Raw genomic sequence first — 10,676 nt, 5'->3', positions numbered from 1 at the left:
AGGGACTGAGCCCGGCCCTGGGGAACTGGGCAAGGGGTAGGGAAAGCAATGGGGCGACTCCACAGGGGCCAAAGGACTCCGCGATGCCCCCTGCATTCCAGAGCAGTCCGGACCCAAACGGAAATGAAGAGCACAAGCAGCAGGGGGAGGCGGGGGGAGGGGAGAAAGGGTGTGTCTTTATTGTGGTCATTTGCACGTGCGCCTGGTTGGTGCGGGGTGGGGGGGTTCTCAGGTGGCCCTGGGAGCCATCCTAGGAGGCACTGGCTGGGTTGAGGAGGCTATTATTGGGCAGGGACAGGCTGGGGCGTCTCTTGGCCGCTGCTCTCAGCCGGCGCGTCTAGCCCGTTCTGCTCAGGTCCAGACTCGGGGTGTTCCAAGGCGTGCCGGGTGTCAGATTGCCACAGCTGCACCAGATCAGCGGGGGTCTTCCCAGCCTAGGGGTGGCAGAGGAGGAGGAGAACTGATAGGAAATCTGTTCCCCATTGCAAAGTCCATTCAAGAAAGGGGCCTCAGGGACGGCTGGGAGTCTTTTAAGTGGGGGCAGCTGATAATGTGTGGTCACATGGGGCATGGGTGCTGCTGACCCCCAGCAGGGAGAGGCCAGCAATGCCACTGGGCTAATGACCCAGTGACCCAGCTTCTGGTGTCCACACACTGAGGCTGAAAGCCCATGTTTCCATTTTCTCCACATCTCCTGGCGTCTCACCCTCACCGATCCGTTTAGCCTTTCTTAAGCCAGAGCCCAGCACACACACAGGGCCCCCCCAAGAAGAGCTGTGACTAGAGGTCTCCAGGAACCAATATGGGACACCCAAGGGCTGAGGTTCCTGCTGGGGAGGCTGGTGTTGCAGTGGAGGATTTCAGTACCATGAGGATGGGCTGGAGCCTGTGGCCTGTCCCCTAGGCTGGGTGGGCTGCTCCGCTGGGGGGCTCTCACTGAACTCATGGGAGCAGGGAGGCGGTGCACTCACTCACCAGGTTCTTGGCCATCATGTCAGCCCCATGTAAGAGCAGCAGCTTGATGATTCTGTAGCGGTTGAGCCTCACGGCATCGTGCAGGGCACTGTCCCCTTCCTAGAGCCAAGGTTGACCCTCAGTGTGACCCGCTGGGGTAGCAGGGTGAGGGACAGGGCAAGGGGAGCTGGGCTAGTGACTCTGCCCGAGGGCTCCAGAGGGCAGGACCACACCCATGGTGGGGCCCAACCGGGAGTGTCCGGCACTCACTCTGTCTCTAGCGTTGACGTCTGGGCCCAGGGACAGAAAGTGTTCCACGATTTCCACCTGCCCTGTGCGGACTGCCACATGCAGAGGGGTGCTCAGCAACTGGATGAAAAGGAAACCCCAGGATAGGGGAGCTGCCTAAACTCAGCTCCCAAATCCTCATGTCAAGGCCTGAGGCCTGGAGGAGCAGGGACTGGTGTCATTTCCCGTCATCTAGCCCAGGAGCTAACCTCTGAAATACCACCTATTCCAGGAAGCCTTCTATGATTTCCTTCTCCCCTACCTGTGATCAAATCTTCATGCCTCCATTCGTCTTCTTTCTAAGATTTATTTATTTTATTGCAAATTCAGACATATAGAGAAGAGGAGAGACAGAAAGATCTGTGCAATGATTCACTCCCCAAATGATTGCAACGGCTGGAGCTAAGCTGATTCAAAGCTAGGAACCAGGAACTTCCTCCGGGTCTCCCACACGGGTGCAGGGTTCCAAGGCTTTGGGCCATTTCTGGCTGCTTTCCCAGGCCACAAGCAGGGAGCTGGATGGGAAGTGGAGCTGCTGGGAATTGAACTAGCGCCCATATGGGATCCTGGTGTGCTGGGGTCCGTGCAGTGGGTGTGGAGGACATGAAGGTGTGAAGAGAACTGTTTCATTGCAGGCAAAGCCACAAGGAATTAATTTTCTGCTGCATGGCTGGGCCCAGTGGATGTCTCCACAACCACCTGAAAAACAGTTCCACCTCTCCTTGCATGGACGCCGGACAACCCCACTGAGAATTCTGTAATCTATTTTTTTTTTTAATTCTGTAATCTATTTAGGCATTGTCTGCCACTGTGGAGTTGGTCTTTATTATCAATGTGAACTTGGAAGTGAATGTTGGCAAAAGGGCCTTTTACTATTCATGCTGTCTTGGCTGCTCCTATTGACCATATGCTAATCAAGGACGTTAAGTCCCTGCATGTAGTGGGAATCTATGCTTAGAGTTCTTTTCCTTCTTTCCTTGATCTTTAGGTCCCTCCTTCTGTGATGCATTTCCTCCCTTAACTGATTGAAGACTAAGTTGTTAGAATGAGGATTGTAGTGGGATTGATATGTGCCATCTATTGAGAACTTCCTGACCACAGGATTAGGACAGCTGATATCCTGCCTCAAGGTGAAACAATTGGCAGAACTAGCCTTAGGAATGTCTGCTTGACCAGGTGTGAAAAGTCGGTGCCAGAGTTTGTGAAGGCTTCTGTATAAATAAAGAGGACAGCTTTCTTGCATTGTCCAGTATGATCCTGAAATTGTAGTGGTCCGTTTAATTTCTCTACACCTACTCCACGCACCCTTCTTGAGTTCCAAACTCAGCTGGAGCTGGGCTCCGGCACCAGTGCATGCAAGGCGAGGACTTTAGGTGCTAGGCCACCGCACAGGGCCCTCCATTCTTCTTTTCATAATTGTAATAAATGCCACTTGTTGAGAAAGGATATGTGATGGGCATGATAAAGGTTACAAAACATTAGCCTTGGTGGGACTGGCATTATGGTATAGCAGGTAAAATTACTACCTGAAATGCTGGCATCCCAATCAAGTGCCAGTTCATTTCCTCGCTGCTCCAGTTCTAATCCTGCTCCTTGCCAATTGCCAGGGAAAGCAATGGAAGATGGTCCAAGTGCCTGGGCTCCTGCCATTCATGTGGGAGACCTGGGTGAAGCTCTCGGCTTCAGCTTGGCACAGCCTTTGCCATTATAGCCATTTGGAAAGTAGACAAGCAAATGAAAGATCTCTCCCTTCCTATGTGTCTGCCTTTCAAATAACTAAACCTTAACATACACACACATACACACACACATTAGTCTCCTGCTGAATACATAATCTGTTTCTATGGATTGTCTCACACAATCTGCATGAAGAACTTGTTAAGAATCTGGCACAATGGCTTAACTGGCTAGTCCTCCCTCTGCAAGTGCCGGGATCTCATACAGGCTCCGGTTCATGCCCTGGAGGCCCTGCTTCCCATCCAGCTCCCTGCTTGTGGCTTGGGAAAACAGAAGAGGATGGTCCAAAACCTTGGGATTCTGCACCCATGTGGGAGACCCAGAAGAAGCTCCTGGCTCCCAGTTTCAGATCGGTGCAGCTCTGCCCACTGTGGCCACTTAGGGAGTAACCCAATGGATCTATGTCTCTCCTCTCTGTAAATCTGACTTTCTAATAAAAAGAAATAAAATCTTTAAAAACCTCATTAAGGCAATTTATAGATGACAAACAGAGGCTCAGGTTACTTGGAATGAACGAATGGATGGAAGGGTGGTGGAAGAATGAATAAATGAACGAACAGACAAATGGATGGATGAGTACAGAAGGATGGCTAGATAGTCGACGATGCAGGACTGCAAGGATGAACAATTCTGGCATCTTTTGAGGTGTTTCAAAGCCCCCCCCAAGAGAGTGGGGCTCTCATTCCCACCTCTGTCCTTCCTGCTCCCCTGTCCCTCAAGGGCTATAGCAGTGGCAGGGCCCAGCAGCACACTCTGGGGAGTCTCTGTCCAGGCCTTCAGAGCTCCCTGGGCTCTTCTGCCCTCTGCCCCCTCCTCCCCGCAACCTGCCTACGCCTGTTGCACCTGGCTTGCTGTTTTACCTTATCCCTCACATTGTTGTCTGCTCCTCGACTCTGCAGCAGTTTCACCACCTCCAGGTGGCCCCCACGGCAGGCCCAGTGCATGGCCGTGCAGTCCAGCTGGAAGGGAAGGATGGGGCCTGGCTGTGGACTGCAGTGCAGAAAGTGCCCCAGGGGGCCAAGTACCCCAGTTGCAATGACAGGTGGATACCCAGGACTGCTGATGGGCAGAGACCCCTTGCAGGAGGAGCCAGGCTTGGCTGAGGCCACACTGCCCAGCAGAGGCGTGACCCAGCACTAGGTGCAGTCTCTCTGTGTCCTAGGTTGGTGGGGAAAGAGGGTCTCTCAGTGTTACATCCGCCCCCACCTTTGACATACCCATCCATCCCTGCCCTTTGACATACCCGATCCTGGAAGTCCACAGTGGCGCCACTCTCCAGAAGTTTCTCCAAGATCTCCATGTGGCCCTCCAGGGATGCTCTGTGCAGTGCTGTCCGGCGGAACTATCCCCAGAGAGAGTTTCAAGGCCTGGCCCCTGGCCCCAGAACTGAACCCATCTCCCACTTGAGCTGAGGCCCTGGCCTTGCCATGACCTGATCCTGACCCTTGTGCTGGTCCCTGTGTCATGAGCTGTCAGCTCCTTGATATTCCATTCAGGATAGTCCTGGAACCCTTGGCCCACAGAGTCTACCCTTCTCATAGCCAACTAACCACATCAAGTCATGCCTTGGCACCGGTTGTTCCCTTGGCCCAACTGCCCATCTTGCCCTCCCTCCTTTTGAAATCTTGAGGAAAATATACCACTCTTCATTGTGCAGCTCCAGGGCCTTCATTTCCTTGAAACCTTGAGGCTGGAGTTGGCCGGGGGCCCCAGGTGACCCTTGACTGAGAGTTTGTTTGAGGGTTAGCTACATCTCACTATGTCTCGTCAAGTGCCTAGCACAAAGCCAGGTGAGCAGGTACTGCTGCTCTCTAAGGATTGATGACTAGTACGAAGAGCAAATGAACTTCCTATCTTCCCAGGGCAGCTGCTTCCTGCTCTGAACTCCTGAAACACGCTGCCTGCGATGTGTGTCTCTGCATACTCCAGTGCTCTGCTTAGTACATCTGCGTAAGCGCCCCAGGAACCTGAGTTTCTTTGTCTTTTTGTCCTCCCAGCCCCATGGCATGGTACTTGGGGACAAGCCATGCTTGGACAGACCCAGAAGACCAAGACCCTGGAGTCTAAAGAACAGAAAACAAGTATGGTCAAAACCTGCAGTGATGTACACCCAAGGTGGGGAATCATTCACAGGCTTCACCCCAGGGCACGAGAGCCAATGCGCGCCCTGTGCTGCGTGAGAGGCAGCTTCCAGGGCAAAGTTTTAGAGAAGTTTAAAACCAGTGACCAAGATTGTACAAATGAAGTGAATGCAGCAAATGCCACCGAATTGGACACTAAAATTGGTTAGAACAGTGTACTTCATGATGCACTTTACAATAAGCTACTATAACAGCTTTTAAATGGAATTATGGGGATGGGCTTTGGTATAGCAGGCAAGTTGCTCATTGGAGTGCTCTGGTGCCAATCCCAGCTCTGCTTCTGATTCCAGCATTCCTGCTAATGTGCACCCTGGGAGGAGGCAGGTGATGGCTCAGGTGCTTGGGTCCTGCCCTGCTTGGAGACCCAGATGACTCCTGGCTTCAATCTGGTCCAACCTTGGCTGTTTTGGGTATTTGAGAAGTGAAACAGGGATGGGATATCTGTCTACCTACCTACCTACTTGCCTATGTTTCAAATAAAGTAAAAGTACATTTAAAAAATGAATATACCATGAGAAACCAAGCTATCTCTTAGCACATGTCTTATAGTTTTTCCATTCACTCAGTGATTCTAATGGAGGTTCTACTATTCCATTTGATGCTAGCAATTTGTGAGGAAAGATGGCCATATCAGTGAAGGATGCAGAAGTACAGAGAGGTACCTAGCTGGCTAGGGGTTGCACAGCCAGTACGTGGTGGGAGAGGTGGAGTTTGAGCCTACTGCATCTGTTTCTCTCTCTCTCTCTCTCTCTCTCTCTCTCTCTCTCTCTCTCTCTCTTTCTCTCTCTCTCTCTCTCTCCTCCTCTCTCTCTCTTCTCCATTCCTTCTTCTCCAAATAAGCCGGTGCCATTTGCTGCTGCAGAAGGGGTTTGCCTTGGGAAAGGGTCTAAGAAATGGGTAAATCCCACTCTGCATACTCCCTCACCCCACCCAAGGACACCCAGGCTGTGCTCAAGCAGACCCACCACTGGCTGAAACAAGGGCAGCGTGGGAGCGTGGCAGCTTGGGAGCTCACCTCATCGCAGGTGTCCGCCGAGCCCCCGTCCGCCAGGAACTTGTCGATGACCTTCATTTTGCCCTCCACAGCTGCTTTCAGGAACGTCTCCTCATCCACAGGGCCCGTCTGCAGGTATGAATCCCATCACTTTGGGCCGCAGGGATTAGCCAGAGCCCTCCTGACCACACTCTGGCCATACACGGGCACGCTGACACATGTGTCCGCACGTGCACACACACTCACAATCTCCTCGGGCTCCGGAGGCAGCTCCTGAGAGGCGGCCAGGGCTTCCCGCTTTTTCTGCTTGCGCTTCTTGCGCAGCTCGATCAGGTTCTGGATGCCGCCCACATCGATGATCTCCCGGCGCAGGTCTAGGGATGTCTTGCGCACACGCTCTTGGCCCTGCGTGGGGGGGTGGCTCATTTTTCCGGCCCCCCTCCCCACCTCCCCCCAGGGATTCAGATATACGGGGCCCAGGGAGACCCCTTGGCTGAACTGGAGATGGGGGCAATTTGGGAAAAGAGGAAAACAAGGCACAGAGCTCCAGGGGCCAGATCGGGGTGCTCTGCTGGGCAGGCTTGGGGCACGGCTGTGGTTGTGGGCTGCAGAGTTGGGGGCCCTGGGTGTAAGGCTGTCCCGCACTCACCTTGACCTTTTGTAAGGCACCGCTCTGCACGCCCTGGTGCTTCTCATCCTCCAGCACCAGCAAGTTCATTGGCAGCTTCTGGGGGGTGGCTCCTCGGAGTTTCTATGACCAAGCAGAGAACCAGAATTCAGAACTTGGGAAAGCAGGTGGCCCTATCCCCAGCCACCCTGAGAACATCCTGAGTGGTGCTCCAGCTGGTCCTGGGTAGCTCCAGGCCACAACAGAGCTCATTTAGACAGCACTCCACCAAACAGCCTCTGCTCAAACACCTGCCTGCCAATAGGATATTGATGGTGTACTTCTTGCCACTAAGTCTATTCATTTTAGCAAACACCAACATAATCTGGTTTTACATTTTTGACAGCAAAAATTCACTTTGGGGGAAGGGGCCAATGTTGTGGTACAGTAACTTAAGCCATTGCCTGCAGTACTGCATTCTCTTTGGTCACTGGTTCCAGATCCAGGTGTTCCACATCTGATCCAACTCCCTACTAATGCTCCTGGGAAAGTAGTGGAGAATGACCCAAGTGCTTGGGCCCCTGTGCCCGTGTGAGAGACCCAGAGGAAGCTCCTGGCTCCTGGCTTAGGCATGACACAGCGTGCCCATTGTGGTCACTTGGGGTAGTAAACAAACCAGTAGATGGAAGCGATCTGTGTGTGTGTATGTATGTCTCCCTTTCAAGTCAATATACAAATCACTTTGATGAAATAATTGTGATCAGAGAAGCAATATAAAAGTTTGGCTATTCTGGTTTTTTTTTCCCTCCAATTTTACTGATCTGTGAAATTTAGAGCTTGGAAACTGGCTCTGAGAAGCAAAGGGATGTGGGCAGGAGCTGTATGCTTTCCAGGGTGAGGGGGACTCAGCTGGCTTGTTCTCACCACAGGAATATGGGATTCACTCTTTCGCACCTGCCACTCTGGCTCACGGTTGATGAAGGATGGGCCCCTCTTTCCCGGGAGTCCCCAGCACAGCCTGTGCGAGTGACGTGAGTCCAGGAACATCTGCTCGGGCTGGAGGGTGCCAAGTCCAGATGGTGGCCAGCAGGAATGGCTCCCACAGTCCACCCAGCTGCTTTTTCACTGTTCCCTGAGCTCTAGTGCTAGCCTCTTGGAGAATGGGTTTTGAGGGCAGATTTTCCAGTCATATCAGGCATTTATGGTTGGGGGTTGACTAGTCTCTCCTGAAACTGTTCTTGGGGACAACAGATAACCCGGGGTTGCACTTGCTGCAGCATGTAGACCTCTGCCTGGGCTCCCATGAGCATCCAGAATGCAGGTGTGTTTCCTGATCATCTTGGTAGGCAGCAGGTACACAGTGAGTGGTTGGCTAATGAGTATGTGAATCCATGATGGCAGGCAGGTTCAGCATCTCTGCCTGCCTCGTCATGCTCAGCATGCCCTAACCAAGCACATCCCCCCAACGGAGCTGCAGCCCCTGAGTTGGCCTTGATGACTCTCCCCACTCTCCCATACAGGGCAGAGCTGCAGACAAGACAGGTGCCCTCTATAACAAACAAAAAAAAAAATTTAAAAACAAACAAACAAAAAATTAAGACAGGTGCCCTCCTCCAAGAACCCTACTCTGCTGGGACCCAGTGGGAACTGCTGGGGGCTGGAATGCCCACTCACGTCTCACCCAGACTCTATCTATAGCCCCTCACTTCAGATGTGTGGGCTGGCACACAGTTGGAGCTCAATGAATGTTGAGTTCACAAACCACAACTTGCACCTTACTTTGTAGATTAACCATGAGAATACCCATCGGAGGCTCAGTGTGATGCTTGGTGTGGTACAGGCACATGGTGGAAGGTCGGCTCTGCAAGCACCTGTGTCCTAACAGCCTTTGCAGAATAGATGAGCAGAGGACTGCTCTGTGCCCTGGAGCTGAAGGTTTGAAGGTGTCTGTGTCTAGGGGCAACACTCTGGAAATCCACCATGACTACCCTGCATGGCACAGTCAGCCCTGAGCACATTCGCCCTTGGGGACTGAGGGTTTCCTGGAGGAATGCCCCCAAGTGCTCCCTTGACAAGCCTGATCTCCTCTCCTCTTCCTCTACAGTCCCATTTTTCCCTCCTCCTCATTCAGCCACAGCACCTACCTCTCTACATTGCTTTATCTCCCCTTTCCATTCCTGCTGGGAACACCCTTTTCCTTCTAGCAAGCCCTTCCCAGAGTCACTGGAGCTGCCTTCTTGTAACAGGCCAGGCAGCACGGTTTTCCCTCCCTCCACAACATTGAGTGCTTCTGGCTGCCCACAGAATCAATAACTTCTACCTGATCGGTCTGTGATCTGTCCTCTGCCACCGTTCTCCAACCTCAGCTTCTGGTGCCAGTTCTTCTCATATCTTCTACCTTTCACTCATGAAACTATAGCTTCTGCCTTTTCCCCCACACCCATCTCCACCCAAAACTCATCCTGTCCTGGCCACCGTCAGACCATGCACGCCTGCCCACCTGCCTGTGTCTTCCCTCTGCTTTGGTTTAGTTGGCTGTGCAGCTGACAAAGGCTAGCTGAAAGCAATGCTGGGTGGGTGAAAGAAAGGCATGTTCCGGGCCATCCTGGTATCCTTGCACATCACAGCACCGGACTCTCGGTGGGACAGGCACTTGATCAGTGCTGGTGTAAGAGTAACAGAAGCCAAAAACCCCAGAAAACACAATCCCAAAGGCCTCCCAAAATGTGGCTGGCAGTTGTGGGGAAATCATCCATGCTTGCATTCATCTTGGGAGGTGCTCCAGCCCCAGCCTCCCATCTGGTAGCCAGCAGCTTGAGGGTTTCTCAGGACTATACATTCCTGACATTCCCAGGCAGTGCCCAGCTGTCTGCTCACAGCCCAGGGGGCAGGCAGGGTCTGGGGAGCCCAAACCACTTCCCTTTTCCCCACCAACTCTCAGTTTTAGAGGTTCAAGCCTCAGACCCAAGCCCATCATCCGCCAGGCCCACTGAGACCTGGGACCTGCGAGAACGCCTGTCCTTCCACGGAGGCATGGCAGCTGGGGGTTCTCCCTTCCCGTCAGACTCCCATCCCCTTGGCCGCACCTCACTCTTCTCCTCTTCCGCCAGCCGCTGCTCGATGAGCGCTGTGGCCCTCTGAACAGCCTCGGAGTCCTCCATGGGGCTCTCCGTGGTGCCGTCCATGACTGCTGTTGCCCGCTACGTGGCTCTGGGGGCTTTATAGGCCAGAGCCCCTCATTCCCCGCCCAGCTGGGAGCCTTTGCCATGAGCTCACCGGCCCTCCCCCACCTGTCACCTTCACCTCCGGCAGCCCCATGGAGCAGGGAGAGGAGCCAGAGCCTGGGAATGGGGACAGTGGCCCCTCCCCAACCCCTAGCCTATTGGAGCTGGAGGGCACAGTGCCCACAGAGCAGGACTGCAGGAAGGAGCTTCTGTCCCCGAGTGCTTGGGCCTGGCTGGACATCCTCCGCCCCACAGCAGCTGGGCAGTGCAGAGATCCCTCAATTGCAGCTCCTGACCTGGATGGCACTGCCACCTGCTGGATGCCTGAAAATCCTGTCTAGCCAGCTCAAGAAAGGGGACCTGACAACCAAATACCAGGACCCTGAACAGGTCCACACCCCCAGGCTGCTGGGTGAACTGGCCCTGCTGGGTGTGAGAATATGCAGATTCGGCTTCATCTAGGATAGAGGACCAAGGCACCAGTGGGCTACGTGCAGCTGCCTTCCTCTCATTAACTCCCATTAACTCTTTGCCAGCCATCCCGTGTCCCACAGCACCCCCTAGTGCAGTAATAGGGCGTTTGGCCAGGTATCCATCAATAGAGGACAGACTCCCTCAAGCGCCCTAGCAGGACTCAAAGGCCTTCTGAGAAAACCCAAGGGCAGTGTCAAGCCCAGCTAATAAGGAACTCCAGCTCTTCCTCCTCATCCTTCCCCCAGGGTTTCCCTGTC

At 53.6% G+C, this 10,676-nt stretch overlaps 1 protein-coding gene across 1 annotated transcript; it reads right to left on the bottom strand.

Moving 5' to 3' along the window:
- Window positions 1-148: 148 nt before the first annotated feature.
- On the bottom strand, window positions 149-9,990 carry ANKRD2 (ankyrin repeat domain 2). Its single transcript, XM_004579995.4, has 9 exons — window positions 9,808-9,990; window positions 6,764-6,865; window positions 6,361-6,519; window positions 6,136-6,243; window positions 4,223-4,321; window positions 3,840-3,938; window positions 1,225-1,323; window positions 976-1,074; window positions 149-434 (listed from the first exon to the last, which is right to left on the bottom strand). Exons 1-9 carry the CDS (start codon window positions 9,904-9,906, stop codon window positions 282-284), a joined length of 1,017 nt encoding a protein of 338 aa, XP_004580052.4. The 5' UTR covers window positions 9,907-9,990; the 3' UTR covers window positions 149-281.
- Between the last annotated feature and the right edge of the window lie 686 nt (window positions 9,991-10,676).

Source organism: Ochotona princeps, chromosome 13 (assembly GCF_030435755.1).
Source record: "Ochotona princeps isolate mOchPri1 chromosome 13, mOchPri1.hap1, whole genome shotgun sequence".
Taxonomy (NCBI): Eukaryota; Metazoa; Chordata; class Mammalia; order Lagomorpha; family Ochotonidae; genus Ochotona; species Ochotona princeps.
Note: the sequence above shows the minus strand (reverse complement) of the source record. Positions and strands in the feature narration are given on the sequence as shown.